This window comes from Anabrus simplex, chromosome 1 (assembly GCF_040414725.1).
Source record: "Anabrus simplex isolate iqAnaSimp1 chromosome 1, ASM4041472v1, whole genome shotgun sequence".
Lineage (NCBI taxonomy): Eukaryota > Metazoa > Arthropoda > Insecta > Orthoptera > Tettigoniidae > Anabrus > Anabrus simplex.
In genome coordinates this window covers 1,262,535,138-1,262,556,034 of record NC_090265.1, presented here as the reverse complement: position 1 = coordinate 1,262,556,034, position 20,897 = coordinate 1,262,535,138, and the positions used below count along the sequence as shown (strand labels likewise).

Genomic DNA, 20,897 nt, shown 5'->3' with positions numbered 1-20,897 from the left:
CTGCCTATGTGAGTCCCAGAGCACGCTGACCCGGTGTGTAACATCTGGTAAAGGGTCCCAGAGCTCAGGGTAACGAGTGAAGATCTCAACGGCAGCAAAAGCTGAGAATACGATTTGGTACGGTGGAGCATTTAGGGAAAGAAAAACTAGCTTTGGTACTGGTGTATGCACCTCAAGCTGGATGTTGTCAAGAGGATAAGAACCACTTTCTTGAAGATTTGGAAAAAGTTATTAGTAAAGAGAGAGTAATCATCATAGGAGATCTGAATGCACAGATTGGGATGGATAGAACAGGATATGAGAACGTAATGGAACCTCATGGATATGGTGGATGAAATATGGAAGGTGAAAATCTCCTTGACTTCTGTATGAGGAATGGGTTGGTGGCGAAAAATAGTTGGTTCAAGAGACAGAGCCATAAGATAACACAATACAGTTGGGATGGACTACAAAAGACTGTAATTGATTATGTCATCTCGGATGAAGAAAGGAGCAGAATGATAACAAATGTCAGAGTAATACCCAGCGAGAGCCTTGACAGTGATCACCGTCTATTAGTAGCGGACCTGAGAAAATTCTATGTGCCAAAAGTACAGAACAGGAAAATGCCAAAAATCAAAGTATGGGAACTCCAGAACAGATAAAAGAACTGAGTATCAGAACCAGATAAAAACCCTGTTACCAAGAGATGACAGGAAAACTGGAGAGGCAGAATGGACCAGACTAAGGGACACATTGGTTACGGAATCAACTGAAGTCTGCGGAAAGATAAGTATGAAAATAAGGGAGAAGAAAACACCTTGGTGGAATGAAAGAGTGAGAACAGCAATCAGGGAAAGAAATCTCTTGCGGAAAGAAAGGGATCGGAAGAAAAATAAACCAGATTTTACTAGAGACGAGGCAAAGATCAGAAACCTCAAACAATTATACTGAAACAAGAAACTGGATGTGGGAGAAAAATAAACTGGATCTTACCAGAGATGAGGCAAAGATCAGAAACCTCGAACAATTATACCGAAACACGAAACTGGACGTTAAAAGAACAGTTACAGAAGAAAAGACCAAGGCATGAAATATATTCACTCAGAAAATGGAGGAAGGCAGCAGAGGCAATAAGAAACTACTGTACAGTGTTATCAGAGGTAAAAGGAAACCAATGAATACTGTAAAGGCACTTGAAGATGAAAATGGAAATCTTGTTAGGACAGAAAGTGACATGAGAGAAGTCCTGAAGAACCATCTCGACCACCTACTGAATAGACCAGTTCACGAGCAAAATACAGAACCGGAAATCCAAACCTACAATGAAGAACCTCCCATCACCTGGACAGAAGCTGAGACAGCCTTAAAATCTATGCCTAAAGGAAAATCTTCAGGTGCAGATGAAGTGAATGTGAACATTATAAAGGCAGCAGGCATCCAGGGTATACAATGGCTGCACAGAGTACTAAATGCCGTATGGACAGACAACAAAATACTTGCAGATTGGAGCAAGGGCATTATAATTCCCCTGTTTAAGAAAGGCACCAGACGGAAACCCACCAACTATAGAGGAATAACCATGCTGTCTTATGGGCTAAAAATTCTAGAGAAGATCATAGAAAGGAGATTGAGAACCATCATTGAGCCACAGAGGAGGAGCAATATGGATTCATAAGTAACAGATCTACAATGGATCTAATTTTTAGCACCCACATCCTGATAGAAAAGTATTGGAAGAAAGGCAAGAACCTGGTCATTCTATTCCTGGATATAGAAAAGGCCAATGATAGTGTTATAAAAGATAAGATCTGGAAGTGTGTGAGGAAAAGAAATGTGCCTGAAGGAATGGTAAGGAAAATTCAGATGTTGTACAAAGACTGTACCAAATACAGTAGAGGCAATACGTGACACTTCCAGATTTAGCCTTGTTAAAATGGGAGACAATACGCAAGTGGCGCTCCTAGTGGCGTGACCTGAAAATTACCGCTAATTTCAAATATAAATGGAAATGCATATGCGGAAATGGATAAATAAATTACGTCTAGAAAGAAAGTGTAACTAAGTTAATAACTTCAAAGTTGCAAACGCAATTCTGGATAAATAAATGAAAATTTATTTAACAGGTTATTATTTAAAGACTGAAATTAGACATATAACCAAGATGTCAAATGGACTGCTGTGAAAGGGCTTGATCTTTCATTCATGCATTACCTTTTTAGCTTTAGTATTCCTACCTGAACTTTCATGTCTAGATTTGTCTTTTTTTTTCTCTCTCTTTCTCTTTTAAACGTATTGTATCATCACATTAAGAGTCCGGCTCCATGGCTAAATGGTTAGCGTGCTGACCTTTGGTCACAGGAGTCCCGGGTTCAATTCCCAGCAGGGTCGGGAATTTTAACCATCATTGGTTAATTTACCTGGCACGGGGGCTGGGTGTATGTGCTGTCTTCATCATCATTTCATCACGACGCGCAGGTCGCCTACGGGTGTCAAATCAAAAGACCTGCACCTGGTGAGCCGTATGCCATTTCGTTTTCATCACATTAAGACACTTGTCAATAAAAATATCGGCACCTTCCTTACACACATGATTCAATGAATTTATATTTAAGAACTGGACAATTTTCCTTTTAACTTGAAGCCTAGTAACAAAAAGAAAGTCTATAAATTTACCCTCAAGAACATTCAAAATTTCCCTATAAGCAATACTTGCCATTACATTGGGGTAAAGCAAATTTGCATTGTCATATTGTTTCAACAAAATATGTACATTTCTTAAATCACCCATATTTCCTTCAGTGCTTGACAACGCATTACAGCATTCCAAATGGGTTAACTTGGAACACAACCAGCCACACACATATGCATTTGCATTGATTTAAATCAAAGCCCACAGATCACACTTACAACAACACATTGGTATTGAAGGTTAACTGCTGCACTATACAATAAAATAAGATTATATTTTAAACCAGTTAAAATATGGATCGCGCAGGTTAGAAATGTTGGAAGTACTATACAAATCACTTTGTAACTGGAAGAATATCTATGCAAACACAATATTTACTTACATTTTCTTGTCACGAGGGAAGCAGAAGAAAGACTGTGAATTATTCTGTACTTTATAGCCATTGCAGCCAAACAAAGAATATATCTTTCCACTCATATTGAGAGGAGATATAAAGGAATAACACACGCTACTATTTACTTATGTCAACTTAATGCAAACGCATAAATAACGCTAAAAACTTCACAAACAAATGCACGTGCTCTTATGACAGAATCAGTAACTCCCATCTCACTCCGCTAGACAGAGCTCTAATCGCTGTCCCTCGATATCTCACAGAGTTACATAAAATCAGCTTCATGGTCCGTATCGCACTTCAATAGATTCACAATTAAGTATTTATTTATTTTCCACCTAGTCGATACAATGATTGCTTAAGGCAATTTTTAATGGTCAAAAGTGGTACATGTTTCGTATATTATCAACATCTTCAGCCACATAACACTGTTTAGATGAAAAATATATAAAATTGACAAAGTAATGCTTTAGAGGAAGTGTCCTTAAAATTAACATAAGATTGACAAGATTAAAACAAACAAATAACTCAAGAGAAAATATATAAATTATTTCTACAATAGAAAGCAGTCGTCAAGGAAACACTTGCACAATATTCCATACAGAAATTGTCCTAATAAATATTCTTTCCTTAATAATTCATGAAAAAAGATCAATTTATAAATTAAAAATTATACAATTTATAAGTAATTATCGAAATGAAGAAATCCTGATATCACAGTGCGGCTCTTATTATTAATTTAGATGAAAATATAACTAATTCCTAGTTGTCAAATCTTATTAAGCCTGCTTTCCTTTGGAACAGTAACTCCTGTCATTCTTTCACAGTTTTGCGCTGAGTGTAATATTGATGATGCGTTCTTCCTTGCTCTTGCACCTGAGGAGGTGGAGGAGCGGGGGATATAGGTATGTCAAGAACTTCTTTGCTGTCACCTATAGCTTCAACTGAGGAGGAATAAGTTGTAGGGCTATCTGTAGGTGGAGAAATTCCAATTCTTTTTTCTTGATCCTTCTCAAGCATTTTCAAATATACTAGAATTTGATAATATAAAGGATTCTTATATTCTACAGCCTCATTAAGGTTATCATTTTTCTTTACAAGTTGGTCTAGATGAATGTACAGGTCTTCATAAGTGTTCATTAAGTTGCCCTTTTTTAACTTTTTTACCGACAAAAAGGACTCTCAATGGGAGCCCCAGCATCAGGAATATTGGCTAATATATACTTAGACTATTTGGAACACACGAAAATTATTAATCAAATAGAGGGTTTGGATTTTTGGACACGTTATGTGGACGATGTTTACGCTATAATAGATAACAGACTCACCGATAGCAATAAAGTTTTAAATATATTGAATAATTTGGATTCCAATATAAAATTCACTTTAGAAGAAGAAGTTGAAAAATCACTGAATTTTCTGGACATAGTCACAACAAGAGAAGAAAAAGTATTTTCTTTCAAAATACACAGAAAATCCACTTTCACACTGACCACTATCAAGAACAACTCGTTACACCCTGAGGCACAGAAAAGATCAGCATATTATAGTTACGTTAACAGAGCGTTTAGTATTCCTTTATCCAAATCTGAAAGGAATAAAGAACTGTTGTTTATCCGACAACAAGCCCTCTTGAATGGTTTCAACAATAACATGATTGATAAAATAATTAATAAATTTTCGGAGAAGCAACAATCTAAATTAGCAGTCGAACCTAGTAAAACTGAAAAATATATCAAGTTTACATATAATAATCCAAACATTCATGTAATAACAAATTTATTTAAGAGAAAAAATTTCAAAATTGCATTTTCCACCAATAACAACATGAAACATAGTATTTTCAACCATGATACAATAAATCTCTCGGAAAAAGATAAATTTTTTGATTCCGGTATATATAAACTCACATGCTTTGAATGTAAGAATACATACATAGGACAATCTGGCCGCAATTTTAAAGTTAGATATTTGGAACATGTGAATGCTGAAAAACATAGAAGATTCTCAGCAATGGGATCACACATGACTGCCACAGGTCATAAATTTACCAACTTAGAACAAGACCTGACCATCATAAAAAAGTTAAAAAAGAGCAACTTAATGAACACTTATGAAGACCTGTACATTCATCTAGACCAACTTGTAAAGAAAAATGATAACCTTAATGAGGCTGTAGAATATAAGAATCCTTTATATTATCAAATTCTAGTATATTTGAAAATGCTTGAGAAGGATCAAGAAAAAAGAATTGGAATTTCTCCACCTACAGATAGCCCTACAACTTATTCCTCCTCAGTTGAAGCTATAGGTGACAGCAAAGAAGTTCTTGACACACCTATATCCCCCGCTCCTCCACCTCCTCAGGTGCAAGAGCAAGGAAGAACGCATCATCAATATTACACCCGGCGCAAAACTGTGAAAGAATGACAGGAGTTACTGTTCCAAAGGAAAGCAGGCTTAATAAGATTTGACAACTAGGAATTAGTTATATTTTCATCTAAATTAATAATAAGAGCCGCACTGTGATATCAGGATTTCTTCATTTCGATAATTACTTATAAATTGTATAATTTTTAATTTATAAATTGATCTTTTTTCATGAATTATTAAAGAAAGAATATTTATTAGGACAATTTCTGTATGGAATATTGTGCAAGTGTTTCCTTGACGACTGCTTTCTATTGTAGAAATAATTTATATATTTTCTCTTGAGTTATTTGTTTGTTTTAATCTTGTCAATCTTATGTTAATTTTAAGGACACTTCCTCTAAAGCATTACTTTGTCAATTTTATATATTTTTCATCTAAACAGTGTTATGTGGCTGAAGATGTTGATAATATACGAAACATGTACCACTTTTGACCATTAAAAATTGCCTTAAGCAATCATTGTATCGACTAGGTGGAAAATAAATAAATACTTAATTGTGAATCTCACAGAGTGTCGCGCATTGTCTCTACTGTACTTGACTGTACTAGTTGTGTACAAATTGGGGAAGGCCGATCATCATGGTTTGAGACCAAGAGTGGAGTTCAGCAAGGAAGTGCACTGTCCCCAATACTGTTCATCACTGTTATGGATAATATAATGAAGAATGTCAAGGAAAAGTTAGCTGAACTGAATGCAATGGTCTTTGCTGATGATGATATGATTTGGGGTAAAACATAGGGGGAAGTACAGACCAGACTCAATGTATGGAAATCCCAGTTCCAGGAATATAACCTTAACATCAGCGAGACAGTGGTGATTGCAGTCAATAGAGAAGGGCATCCAGCAAGTGTAAAACTAGGAGACCACCAGCTAGAGTGTGTGGATAGTTTTCCTTAGGCCTACCTTGAAAGTGTAATCTCCAGCGATAATTTGGTCAGAAAGGAAATTACAAACAGAGTGCAAAAGGGATCAGAATTCTACCAACAATTCTAAGAAAAACCAGCCAAACTGATGATGTTTAACAGCTATTTTATACCAATATTGACCTATGGTATTGAAACGTGCACCATCACAAAAAGAGATTCATCAAGACTGCAAGCATCAGAGATGAAATTTCTTAGATCCACCATCCAGAAGACCAAGATGAACAAGTTCAGAAATGAAGAGGTGAGGAAAAAAGCCGGAATACAGACATCCCTATTAGACAGAATCGGCACATCCAGACTAAGGTGGTACGGGTATGTGATGAGGATGGAGCCTACAAGAACAGCCAGAACAAATTTGTAAAGACAGGTGGAGGGAAGAAGACCTGCAGGAAGACCTAAAACCCAATGAATGGACAAGATCAAGGTTGATCTAGTAGGATTGACAGTGGATGATGTTCTTCATGACAAGTTGTATATGGACAGCAAGAAGTGGAAGAGGCTCATTAACAGTATCCGGAAAACTGGAACTGTACAATGATGATGATGATGATGATGATGATGATAAGAGATATTCTAGGGGCATCTGTGGCACTCTTTTGCAAATTAGCATCTGACGATCCTCCTGAGTACAATAGACATTTGCAATCAGTATTGAAAATCTCGAAGAGCTTTCGAACATAGTGGAACCACTTATTTCTATGAAAGACACAAGACAAGCAATATCAGCGCACCAAAAGCTTGACGTTGCACTGCATTATCTATCCAGTGGTGATAGTTTGCAATCATTAGCATTACTGTTTCCAATTCTTGCCAGCACAATATCTGCTTTTCTCTTTCATTTTTTGCCTAAATTCTAAAAGCTATAATTACAATGCTGTAAAAATAGTCAGAGGCAAGTATCTTTATAGTACAAATAATTAATGTATTTTAATTCTTACAAACAATGCCAAACATCTATATTAAACACTTTTCATATGTTTAAAAGTACAGTACATACTCGTAATTTTTTTTACAATTTGCTTTACGTCGCACATACACAGATAGGTCTTATGACGACGATGGGATAGGAAAGGCCTAGGAGTGAGATGGAAGCGGCCGTGGCCTTAATTAAGGTACAGCCCCAGCATTTGCCTGGTGTGAACCCTAACTGCACGGCCAACTCGCTCGGTAATAGATATCTATGATAGATAGATAGATAGATAGATAGATAGATAGATAGATAGATAGATAGATTCTGGGAAGAACTTGAGGATATTTTATCCAAGATGCCAGACAAACATACCATTTGCCTGGAGATTTCAATGCCCAGGTAGGCAAAGAGAGAAAGTTCCGAAACATCGTTGGAAACTATCCTGCTCACCAGAGAACTAATCGTAATGGAGAAAGGCTAACCTCGTAATGAAGTCTACTACTTTCAAACACTTGTCCAAGAAACAGAAGACCTGGAAATCCTCAAATCCTCACCTTGGTGAATTCCAGATTGATCATGTCACGATCGCACAGAACGCTCAGAGAGAAATTCAGAATGTTTAAGTTCTAAGAAATGCAAAACTGGACTCAGATCACTATCAAGATGAAAATCAAACTGCTCCCAAGAAACACAAGGAGAGTATGAGCCAAAAAGTTTGAAAGGTTTGATAGAGAAAAACTAGGATCTAACCATGAGTTCATGCAGAAACTACAATCTGTGAATGCAGAGAACTGGGAACAACTGCTCGAGGTCCTGGTCGAAACAGCTAAAGAGACAGTTCAGCTTACTAAGCCCAGGAAGCATGCTTGGTGTAACAGTGAATGCGATGCAGCGATAAGGCAAAGACAGTTCGCCTGGCAGAAATTTATTTATTTATTTAGCATATGGCCCATACAATCACGTTGAGTTCAGATATAAATTATATACATATTTACATAACAAGAAAACAATGAACAAGAAAAGGCTCCCTACAAAGGAATGTCAAGATCACTGATCCACTGTATTGCTTCTGAAGTTGCCATGAGGAAATCCACTTTGCTGCCTGTGTATGCCCGCGTTTCACACTCTCTGACAATATGATGTATGGTTTGTCGTGCAGCTCCACAGTCACACGCGGCTGTCGGCAACTTGTTCCATTTAAACAGCATGTCTCTGCATCTGCCATGGCCTGTTCTTATTCTGTTCAGAACAGACCATGTTTTACGTGGTAGTTGGAATCCACTTGGAAGTTTGGCATTTGAGAACATACTGTGCAGGTGCGTCTCCGTTGCTGCTTCCCAGCCTGGCAGAAATGGAACTCACTAAAGAACCAAGTCAACTGGACAAACTTCTTGAATGAGAGAATGCAGCAAAAAACATACACAGCGTTAAACGTGCTTTTGATAAACAACAGCTGGCTCAAATTGAGCAGGATCAAGAAGAACAATACAACGGACTTTTATAAAACATTCAAAATCAAACATGAGGGAATACGATCCACCGACCCTATAGTTCAGAGATTCCAATGGAAAACTAGCCCATAACGACAAGGAAAACTGCCGGGTCATTGCAAAATTCTTTGAATCCCTTCTTAACTGCAAGGCTTCAATATCCAGATTCACATTTGAAGATAAAACACAAGTCCACCCAAATTCAGTCCCACCCACGAAACAGGAAATCAGACAGATTATCCAATCCTTGAAGAACAATAAAGCGCTGAGTGAAGATTTGATAATAGTTGAATTGTGGAAGTTTGCTAGTGACAATGCAGTGGAGAAATTAACGGACATCATACATGAAATCTGGAATACCAAAAGACTTCCAAGTGACTGGACATCTGCCCTAATCCATCCACTTTATAAGAAAGGCGATAAGTCAGATGTTAACAACTATCGCGGCATCTCCCTCCTACATATAACCTACAAAATTCTCTCGAAAGCTCTTTAAATCAGGGCAGAAGAACAGCTAGACCCAGAGCTGGGTGATTACCAAGGAGGTTACAGGAAGGGACGGTCATGTGTGGAGCAGATTATGAATCTGAAATCTTTCCTTTCATATCTTAAACTAAGGAGCAAGCCTTTCGTAGTAACTATCATCGACTTTAAGAAGGCCTATGATTCAATTGACAGAACTACTTTGATTCAGATCTCAAAGGAATTTGGCTTGGACGATAAAACAAGAGCGATCATCCAACAGACTCTTACCAACACCATCTCAAAAGTGAAGTGCAGAGGAGAGACTTCAGATGCCTTTGAAATACAGACAGAAGTTAGGCAGGGAGATGGTCTCTGACCACTGTTGTTCAACTGCGTTCTTGAGAAAGTGATCCGTGAATGGCGCAGAGAAATGAATTATGAAGGAGCAGACAATCATGCAGTTTTCGCTGATTCCTTGGATGTGGCCATGAAGCAGATCAACCAGCTTCAAACACAAGCTGCAAAGGTGGGCCTCCAGATCTCCTTTGAGAAAACGAAATTCATTACAAACATCAAACTGGCACCATATTAGCTAGAAGGGACTCACAGAAAAGTCAAACGAGTTAAAAAATTTAAGTATCTTGGTGAATGGATAGAACCTAACATGTCCGAAAAAGAAGCCTTTGCATCACGCATGAATAAAATTGAAATGGCTTACCATCTGACTAAAAATGTCTATAACAAAAGATCTATATCTCTGAATGCAAAAATTGAATATTATTGCACTGTCATCCAGCCAGAGGCTCTATATGGAGCGGAATGTCTTGCCATGAACAGACAAGGCATGATGGAGAAATTGAAGACGAAGGAAAGGAAGATTTTGAGGAAAATCTTAGGTCCAGTCAAAGACAATGGCGAGTTTAGAAGACAGCACAACCAGGAGTTGTACTTGCATGTGGAGAAAATAACCGACGTGATGCAGAAAAGGAGGATTACTTTTTATGGACACATGGCCCAAATGAAGTCAACACGGTTAATCAACCGCATTTTCACTTTCCTCCAAGAGAAAAAGGCAAAGAGGGCATGGTTCAGTGAGGTACAGAAAGATCTGCAGGAGATTAGGATCTAATTTTAAGATACCCAGGAGCGTCACCCACTTAAGAAAAAACTCCAAACATCAGAGTTTCCAACCAAAGCCGAAGCTGAAAACTGGAAAGGCATGGACAAAAGAGCGATAGGAGCAACACCATCTACGAATGAAGGAATACTAGACCAACATTAAAGCTCAAAGGAAACAGTTGAAATGATGTGGTCCTTAGTTGGCCGAAATAAAACAAGAGGAAGAAGAAGCAGCTTAATGAGAATCACAAAAAAATGATGATGATGATGATGATGATGATGTTGTTGTTGTTTGTCGTTTAAAGGGGTCTAACAGCTAGGTGCAACGAAATGAAACAATAATTAAAACTTCAAACTGTATCCACTGACTAGAATCTAAAACTAATTATGATGAAAAAATTACCATAAATCCAAAACAATCTGTGGATCTAATTCACAATGCCGTATTTTCTGAGTTAATGTTTGTTGTCCAGAGTCCAAAATCCAAGTCACCAGCCCCTCATAATGGTACTAATAACTAATAAAGCAGAACCAGGGTGTTCCTCCTATAGTATTATTAATTACAAGGAATGTAGATTTATGGTGTTCCTTGCATGGTGGTACTAATCACAGGTAATATAGACCCATGGTAAATAACACATAATGGCATCATTCACGGCGAACACAAACCCATGGTGTTTTTCACATAAGGGTGCTACTCATAAGCAACGCAGACCTGTGGTGTTCCTCACGAAGTGGGACTAATCACGGTCACAGACTAGATCCATGGTGTTCCTCACAAAGTGGTTCTAATCACAGGCCATGTATACTCACTGAGTTGCTCACACAGTGGTATTAATCATAAGCAATGTAGACCCACGGTGTATCACACATTATGGTACCACCCACAGGCAACACAGACCCATGGTGTTCCTCACATAGTCGTACTAATCACAGGCAATTCACAATCCCATAGTGTTCCTTACATAGTGGTACTAACCACAGGCAACGTGGATCCATGGTGTACCTCATATAGCAGTACTACTCACAGGTTATGCAGACCTATTCTGACACAGTGGATACAACACATTCAAGCGCAGCGCTCAGCACATTCTCTCGCTGGACACTAGTCTGTGCAGCCGAGCACCTGCTCCCCAGCCTTGGTGGTATGCACATAATGGTACGAATCACAGGCAATGCGCAGACCCGTGATGTTCCTCACATAATGGTATTGCTCCTAGGAAACACAGGCCCATGGTGTTCCTAATGTAATACTACAAATCACAAGTAGTTTTATGGTTCTAAGTCCATCATCCCTTGGTCGTCCCTTTTAGTCACCTCTTACAACAGGTAGGGGGTACCAGGGTGCATTCTTCATCAGTGTCCCCCATCCACAGGGGGTAATCACAAAAAGGAAAAAACGGGGGGGGGGGGGGGGGTGACATGTTTACAGAAGGGAAAATATAAATTTTAAATTGTTGAAGAATTTTATGAATTTTATTTGAAAAAATATAGTCAGAACTCAATTTCACAGCTTTCTTCCTCTCTGGATCCTTATTCTCAGTCTTCCCATTTGCACTGGAACTCATGCTTAACGATTCACTGATGGAAAATCACTGTTCTTCGACACGAAGTGCATGTTTAGCCAGGCAAGAACTGGCCACCATTAGGTCACGTGATCAATACTGTCCGCCTCACAAGCCATTAATTTTTATTTGTTGCCACATGAAAGTAGGCGCTGAAGTAGAAAATGCCCCTATAGACGAGGTAAGTAGATGGACAGTTGCTGACAACCAGTACATGCCTTCAACACTGGCCGTCTATATTTACTCCATCTATAAGCTACTTAAATTAATGGTCTGCTTCAATCTTGATATGCAGTTGTCCTGTAGGTGTATGGCTACCATGAGGGTTAATTAATTTTGACAGATGGCTGAAGAGGGTGCCATCAGATATCTTTGATTCAGGTCTATGGCCTATTCTCCTAAGATTAAGTTGTATAAGAGAGCAAACTGCAATAGCATGTTTGGACTAGAAGAAAGCAGTGACAGATGTTTTGCTAGTGATTCCAAAGTGCAGAAAGCAATGTAGCCTACTGTAGATTATACTCAAGAAAAGTTTACATCTCTTATTTGTTGAGCAAATCACTATTCTTCACTTTTTCTTTATATTACATCCTGTAGTTCTTAAAGGCAGTCAAGAAATCCATTAAGAACAGATATTTTAACATCCTAATAGTTGGCTATTGAATCAGTGCTCCTCTGCTTTCAAGCTATTCAAACATTTAAGTTCCCTGTTCGTTATTCTTCGATCTTTCCAAATAAGACTGCCAACTCAATGAATGCTTCAGGATTCACAGCTAGACAGATCACATAAAAATGGCAAAATTAGACAAAGAACCCTTTCTTGCTCGACAATGCTGCTAGCAACTGACAGTTCCGATACCCACAGCCTTATTTCTGTAGACCTCTTACATGAAAGAATGTCATGAAAGGGTCTCTACTCGCACTTAGCTGACAAGTTCCATTTTCAAAAGTCTTCAGGCCTACTGTTAAATTGGGATGTTCGCCGGGCTGAGTGGCTCAGACGGTTGAGGCGCTGGCCTTCTGACCCCAATGTGGCAGGTTCGATCCTGGCTCAGTCCGGTGGTATTTGAAGGTGCTCAAATACGTCAATCTCGTGTCGGTAGATTTACTGGCACGTAAAAGAACTCCTGCGGGACTAAATTTCGGTACCTTGGCGTCTCCGAAAACCGTAAAAGAGTAGTTAGTGGGACGTAAAGCAAATAGCATTATTATTATTATTAAATTGGGATGTATATATAAAACAGGGACATATGACATACAATATACCCTGACCGACAAATAAAACTGAACATTTCAATTCTTTTTTTAGTGAATATTTACCTGGAACCTTGCTTTTTACTGATTACACAACACCTTGCATTGATTGTGCCCTATGCAATAAAGGTCAGTGTTAAGTTCTTTTAAAAACATTTTATAACATTTTTCAAAAAGATGCAAATTTTTTGCATTTTCACCGACTTTCCCTGAATAAAATCAAAGGGATACCAACTTATCTTACTCCATTAATGCCATAACACGCAGCACACTCCCTTACATAATAATGTACACTTTTAAATCCTTTGGGTTTATTGTTGTTTTACTGCATATCTGTGTCCTTACCTTAGCTTCTGCATCTCAATAACAATAATCAAAAACATTTATACCTACGGTAAACTTTTTTAGACTTATTATGCTGCTGAAAACCTGCACGGGTAGGTACAAATGTATCAGACATTTCAAATAGTCCATAATTAGGCAAAAGTATAATTAGACTACTCTAATTAGTTTTTCTTTACACATGTCCTGATTTTTTTGCAGAGACATAACTCTAAAAGGAAGTTCTGGATATTTTGGAGGCTGACGGATGACAGTGAAGAGGACCAAGTAAGGGAAATATTCACTGAACCACCTGAAATTAATGTGCAATCTGATGAAGATTCAGTAGTAGTGGTTTAGTTGGCAATGTCTCAGGCCGTCAAATATCCAGCAAGGTAGCTCCTTTCTTCAATTTCAACAGATGGCATTTCATGACCACCGAGTTGTGATTAGAGACCATATCTGCTGCTGGGAAGGCCTTTCAATCCAACACTGGTTTTGGAATCTCTGCCTAATCATTAAGAAGTTTGTTTGATACCTTACAGTATCTCCAGGTCTTGTACAGAAAACAGGCTAATTAGAGTAGTCTAAATATACTTTTGACTAATTATGGACTATTTTAAATGTCTGATACATTTGTACCTACCCGTGCAGGTTTTCGGCAGCATAATAAGACTGTAAAAAGTTTACTGCAGGTATAAATGTTTTTGATCATCTGTTTGTGGGGGTTTGAACCAAGTATTAGTAAGGACTAAATTATGATTGATGCAGATTTCTACCATCAAACATCCTCTTTCATTTCTTTGTCCCAGTCTGAAATTTTTTTTTTTTTTTTTTTTTTTTTTTTTTTTTTTGCTAGGGGCTTTACGTCGCACCGACACAGATAGGTCTTATGGCGACGATGGGATAGGAAGGGCCTAGGAGTTGGAAGGAAGTGGCCGTGGCCTTAATTAAGGTACAGCCCCAGCATTTGCCTGGTGTGAAAATGGGAAACCACGGAAAACCATTTTCAGGGCTGCCGATAGTGGGATTCGAACCTACTATCTCCCGGATGCAAGCTCACAGCCGCGCGCCTCTACGCGCACGGCCAACTCGCCCGGTGAAGTCTGAAATCTTCTAATACATCACTACCTTCTCTTCCTTGGCCTACAACTGCTTTCCAGTCTCCCATCAAAATGAATTATCTCCTTTTTTATATACCACTGTAAATCTTCTCTCTTTTCAGATAATCTTTCAATTTCATCATCTGCTGAACTAGAAGGAACACAGACCTGCACTATTTTGATGGGCATTAGTTCGGTGTCTACCTTGAAAAAAATAATCCGTTCACTATGCAGGTCATAGTAGCTCATCCGCTGCTCTATTTTCTTATTCATTTTAAACTAACTTTTGCAATTCCCATGTTTGATTTTGTGATAATAATTCTGTATTCTGACCAAAAGTTCTGCTCTGCCTGCCAACGTACTTCACTTACACCAACCATATCTGAATTTAGTCCAACCATTTCCATTTTCAGATTCTCTAACCTACCGTACCACAACAATTCAAACTTCTAACAGTCCACACTCCAACTTGCAGAATGTCAGTATTTACCTTCCTGATGGTTGCCCGCCCTCTTGTGTAATCCCCGCCCAGAGATCCGAATGGGGGACTACTCTACTTCTGGAATATTTTACCCATGCAGAAGCCATCATCAGTACATCATACATTCATTCATGCAGAGAGAGCTGTATGTCCGCGGGAGTTAGTTACAGTTGTAGATTCCCCGTTGCTTTCAGCCGTGTAGCAGTATAAACAAATCAAGCAATGTTAAATATTATTACAAAGCCAATCATCCAGACTGCCCCCTTTGCAACTTCCGCAAGGCTGCTATCCCACTTTCGATCAACCATTCGTTAGTCTAATCTCTCTCAAGATATTCATCCAATATGATTGTAACTTTCGCTCGGCTATCTGCTTCACTGGGATACACAAGCCTCCCCACTGCGGCAAGGTCACATGGTTCACAGGGTTTATTGTTTTTCCAACTGATTGATTATTCAATTTTTGAATTCGTTACTGCAAATCAAGTTTGCTTTCAGCAGCTAGCATGATGCCATCAGTGTAAAAAGGTCCAGGATAACAATCAGTGTAAGTCTGCCATAACAATGACCATCAAAAGAATGTACGAAGTAATGATTGGGGCCAGTCCTCGTAGATGTCAACTGTAATGTCAAAGTCACCAGATGCTCCTGCAGTGTCTCGGACATAGTTTCTCTGCACTGCATAAAGCAGCTGCACCCACCTCACAAGGTACTCTGAGACACAGAGTTGTCAAAGTGCAAGCCGAATCAGGTCATCATGACTCAAACTACCCATTTCTACATTATGCATGATCTAGGTAGGTTTTCTCAAGGTGCAGGAAAACAAGTTGAAGTGGTAGAGGCATGTTTAATTTTCATCTTTAAAAAGAATCATGTACTGCCAAAATATGCCATGAATTTATTTTCCAGGTGATACAGATCACCATTCAGTCTTATCATTTTCTAACCTAAAATTTGTCACAAAAAATAAAAAAGCTGTGTTCCAGATAACAGACATGATTTAGCATCCAAAATAAATTATCCCCCACATTCATCTCCCAAGAAAGAAAATTAAAGGCTATGCAAATCTAATACACTTTTAAATACGTAGAAAGTCTCTTCCAAGAAATGTAGCTTATGGTTTTCGTCAGTTACAACTAAGAGATTTTAACATCAACCACTCACGTGCTAGATGCTGCTCAGCAAACTCATAACAAGGTTACACATAACTCTGAAGAGCACTTGCATACAGAATAGCAATTTAACGGTAAATCCAGCATTTCTTTAACCTCATCTTACACATCTAGGTCCAGTCTGTCACATTTATACACCAACAGAACACACCACAGTGGACAACAGGAATGTCTAGGGGGCCTACAATTCAGGAAATAACTTAAAACTTTATTATGAGATGATTCAGCAAAAAGTTTCAAAATTTGTCTAACTTACATAAACACAAGTGAGAACTCAAGAGTGGTACAAATATAATTAGTCTGTAGTTACCTTGACATCTTTCAATTCTACTTTCAGTGTCACATTACTTTCAGTTTGGGCCCAATATACGAACGGACTTAAAACTTCGGGCATTGCGAATTCCTGAAAATTAAAAAAAAAAAACGAAGCTGTGAACCCATTAAATGCCACTTACTGTACGGTACATGAAATTCTACATGTGCTCGGACTACTCGGATATGTGCATAAGCCACGACAAACTAAAATATAGACAGAAAGACCACTAACTTGCAAAAGCTCTACTTCAGGCAGAAACCGCTATTGTACTACGAGACTACGAGCATTACATCGGAATAAAATTATGCATGTCATTCCCAAGTAAGGTTAACTAAGAACTCTTTGAACTGAACAATTATTAATACATAGACGGCAAAAGCTGATATATAAATAATATACAAATGATCTTTAAAAGTGAACTCCGAGACTACTTACTCAGCCACTCTCAAAATCAAATAGATAACACGTAATACTTGGCACCTCTGGCTTGATTATACGTCGTTAATGTTACCGCAAATAGAAATATTCCTACGATATTGTGCATTTTTTCGCAAATTATCTGTTTTATTTTTTTACAACATAAACTACAGGTAGTATAAACAACGCATTCATAATTATTTGAAACAAACCAATCAATATTGAAAATGCAAGATTTTATTGAAAAGTTGCGGCATCGATTTCCTCTTTAGATTTAGCGGATTCATACGGTTCTTGTTCTTCTATTCAGCATGACCAACCGTTGGATATGAGATACACAAGGCAGGGAAATACAGCACACTAGACTCGTCCTCGAGATACTTCGACAAGTGCAGCTAGAGTTCTCTTTTCTGATCTGTCTCGCCCGCTCATTGCAACACGTTCGAATACGAAAAACTATAAAAATTCATTAAAACTAGTAATTTCAGAAGGCAGAAAACAGATATGAGATCAAAGGTAGCCCAAGAGCAATTGTCTGACTTATTTTCTACAACGTATTTCTTACAATATGCGTAAACGAAATAAGTACGGTAATTCACGAAAGAAGCAGAAAAAACTGATAGCGAGTTTGTCACTTCTTACCGATTCCCTTAATTGTGCATCAGAGTATCCGACAAGCGGATCGAGATTTAGGTCATAAATAACTTTGGGTGTAATCACCTTTCACCAATTATCAGCGATCCAATCTTTTCCTCCGCACATCCGATATTTTGACATTCGTATTGAAGCCGCAGTTTGGTGAGCGATGTTATGCCCGTTACGCAAATATTTAGCGACGTTTCACCGTATTTCCCTTTTCTCTTCCTGTAAAATTAAATTTGTGTTCGCCTCTGTGGTGTAGTGGTTGGTGTGATTAGCTGTCACCCCCGGAGGTCCGGGTTCGATTCCCGGCCCTGCCACGAAATTTGAAAAGTGGTACGAGGGCTGGAACGGGGTCCACTCAGCCTCGGGAGGTCAACTGAGTACAGGTGGGTTCGATTCCCACCTCAGCCATCCTAGAAGTGGAATTCCGTGGTCTCCCACTTTTCCTCCAGGCAAATGCCAGGATGGTACCTAACTTGAGGCCACGGCCGCTTCCTTCCCTCTTTCCTGCCTATCCTTTCCAATCTTCCCATCCCTCCACAAGGCTCCTGTTCAGCATAGCAGGTGAGGCTGCCTGGGCGAGGTACTGGTCATCCTCCCAAGCTGTATCACCCGACCCAAAGTCTGGTGCTCCAAGACACTGCCCTTGAGTGGTAGAGGTGGGATCCCTCGTTGAGTCCGAGGGAAAAACGGATGAAGAAAGAAGCAAAAAATTAAATTCGTTCTAAGAATAAAGCTCCTAAAAGACCAATTTTAGCACGATTTTCAATTTGGTTTGCTTTTTGGTCAAGTTCAGAGACAATAAAACTTTATTTTCTGATTTCATCACCCGTATCCTACTTCTCAATTTACAGATTATTTTCTGTAATCCGGTATTTAATTTTCTCATCCGTAATTTTTTTAGATTTAACAGAAATACTCGTAGACGTTCCTGATATGGAAACGAGACTTGTACTCCTTTTTCGTTTGTGCCTGACGTATGAAGATATGGTATGTTCATCTTTATCTGATTCGGAACTTTAACTAAATTTTGATGACAATACATCATTTTTGGGAGCTGGACGCTCCCTGCGTTTGACATTTTCCTGTTTGTGAACAGGATACACATAGAAAACAGAAGGAAATTTTATTGATGTGCTTACACTGAAGTCAGTTTTATGAAAAGAATTGCTAGGTACCGGTACCTAAAGAGATCCTACTCTATCACCTTGTCTAGAAATAGTTTGCTTCCATTTCTCCCTTAAACCGTACTCGAAAGGGAAACTATGGAAAGTCAATTTTCATGCCTTTTTAATGTCATCCGAAATACAGAGAGGTACACAACAGTGCTCCTTATTCTCAACCTCACAGACACTCACCGACAGAAGCAATATTCACAATAAATTGAAAAAAATCAACAAGCATCACAATTACTCCGCATATCACAATGTTAAAGTCCGCCAAGAAATGAACAGAAAACTGACATCTAGCGCCCAAACCGTGAACACGATCGGGCCGCTTTTTCAGCGACAAATTAGTAGCTATGTCCCGGCCTTGTATATTTCGTAGGCAACGGGCCAACACACATCAATATCAATGCATGTAAGAGAATTGTACATATCGCCTACTTATGGACCTACTGTAGGTACAGGTAGAATAGGAATACTTCTTCTACTTGAAGGCTGTCTTGTCTTGATAATTGAATGGGCTTCGTGTGATAGCGGTGTAACCAATCACTGACCGGAACATTTTAAAAAATGGAGGAGGCGAAAACGCAAGAAATAAAGTTTTTTAAAAAAAAGGAAGTTATGAATTCTACGACAAATCTACAACACACAGGAGTAGCACAAGGACACAAGGTACAAAGCTTCACGACAGAAGAATGTATCTCGGCGATCTGCTACCACAGGAACATGACCGGGTCAATATAAAAGGTAGAGACAAAGGGACAGAGATTAAAGGAAAGTGCTGGTGTCAGAAAGGAAACTCGATAGAACAACCCCCGTAGTGGGCATGGGATTGAGTATCCAACATGACAATAGAGTGGGTAACACGAATTGTTGCCTAAAGAGTGGCTGTAACCATTTTATTCTACTAACTTCGAGCAACGGACATTAAAACAATATATGGCTAATTGTACCAACCGAAGTACGACATTTACAGAGGTTAGACTCAAATCAAATCAAATCAAATCAAATCAAATCAAAATCTTTTATTTGCAAATGAGGTGTCTACCTCGGTGGCAAATGGTACACTAAAATACATTATTGTCAAGCACTAAATTTTAAATTAACATTTCTAACATTTCATTTATTTTCTCTGTTGCTGTTTATTCTCTTCTTGAATATCTGTACAGATTTTGGAAAAGGATCAAACACTACCCCTGGTAAACTATTCTACTCCTTCACACCCTTCCCAATGAATGAAAATTTACCCCAATCGCTTCTGCTAAAATTCCTTCTAATTTTATATTTGTGGTCAGTCCTGCCGATATAATTATTTTCCAACTGAAGCCACTCACGGATATCTCCCCATGTTTCTTCTCCTGTATAGGCTCTATATAATCCTATAAGTCTAGTTTTCTCCCTTCTCTTACTTAAAGTTTCCCACCCAAGTTCCTTTAACATTTCTGATACACTACTCTTTCTCCTGAAATCCTCTGTTACAAATCTTGCTGCTTTCCTCTGCACGCTATCTACTTCTTTTATTAGGTATTCTTGGTGAGGAACTCAAACACTGTTTGCATATTCCAATAATAGACAAACCATACTTAAGAAACTTTTTTTCATTCTTTGTTGCATTCTCTAAGTAGCCTCGTTATGACATGTAACGATCTGTATGCTTTCCCAACAATGTCATCCACATGACCCTTCCAGTGCAAATTACTTTCAAATCTCACACCTAAGTATTTGCACTTGCCATCTTTTGGGATAACTACCTCATCCAAAGTATATTCAAATTCAGTTTTAAAACTCCTGTTTGTAAATGTTGTAACAGTTGATTTGCCTCCATTAACCTTCATATTATTTTCTTCAACCCATTGTTGGATACTCTCAAGGTCCCTTAGTAATTCTGAATAATCCTCAATGTTATTTATTTCCCTATAAACAATTATGTCATCTGCATACAATCTTATGTTTGATGTGACATTATTCCCTAAATCATTTACGTATATTAAGAAAAGTAATGGACCGATTATACTACCCTGTGCAATTCCCTTCCAAACTTTCTCTTCCTGT

General features: G+C 38.5%; 1 protein-coding gene across 3 annotated transcripts in view; it reads right to left on the bottom strand.

Annotated features, from left to right (window-relative positions):
* Positions 1 to 17,325, bottom strand: part of Hacd2 (3-hydroxyacyl-CoA dehydratase 2) — a 332,961-nt gene extending 315,636 nt beyond the window's left edge. For 2 of the 3 annotated variants that reach the window (XM_067152070.2, XM_067152072.2), the window contains exons 1-2: positions 17,056 to 17,325; positions 16,615 to 16,707 (exon numbers count right to left, since the gene is read on the bottom strand). In XM_067152070.2, coding sequence (XP_067008171.2) covers positions 16,615 to 16,698 — 84 coding nt within the window. In that variant the 5' untranslated portion in view covers positions 16,699 to 16,707; positions 17,056 to 17,325. Of the gene's footprint in view, positions 1 to 16,614; positions 16,708 to 16,851; positions 16,902 to 17,055 lie in introns of those variants that run through there. The other variant, XM_067152071.2, reaches the window with a different exon arrangement.
* Positions 17,326 to 20,897: the final 3,572 nt, after the last annotated feature.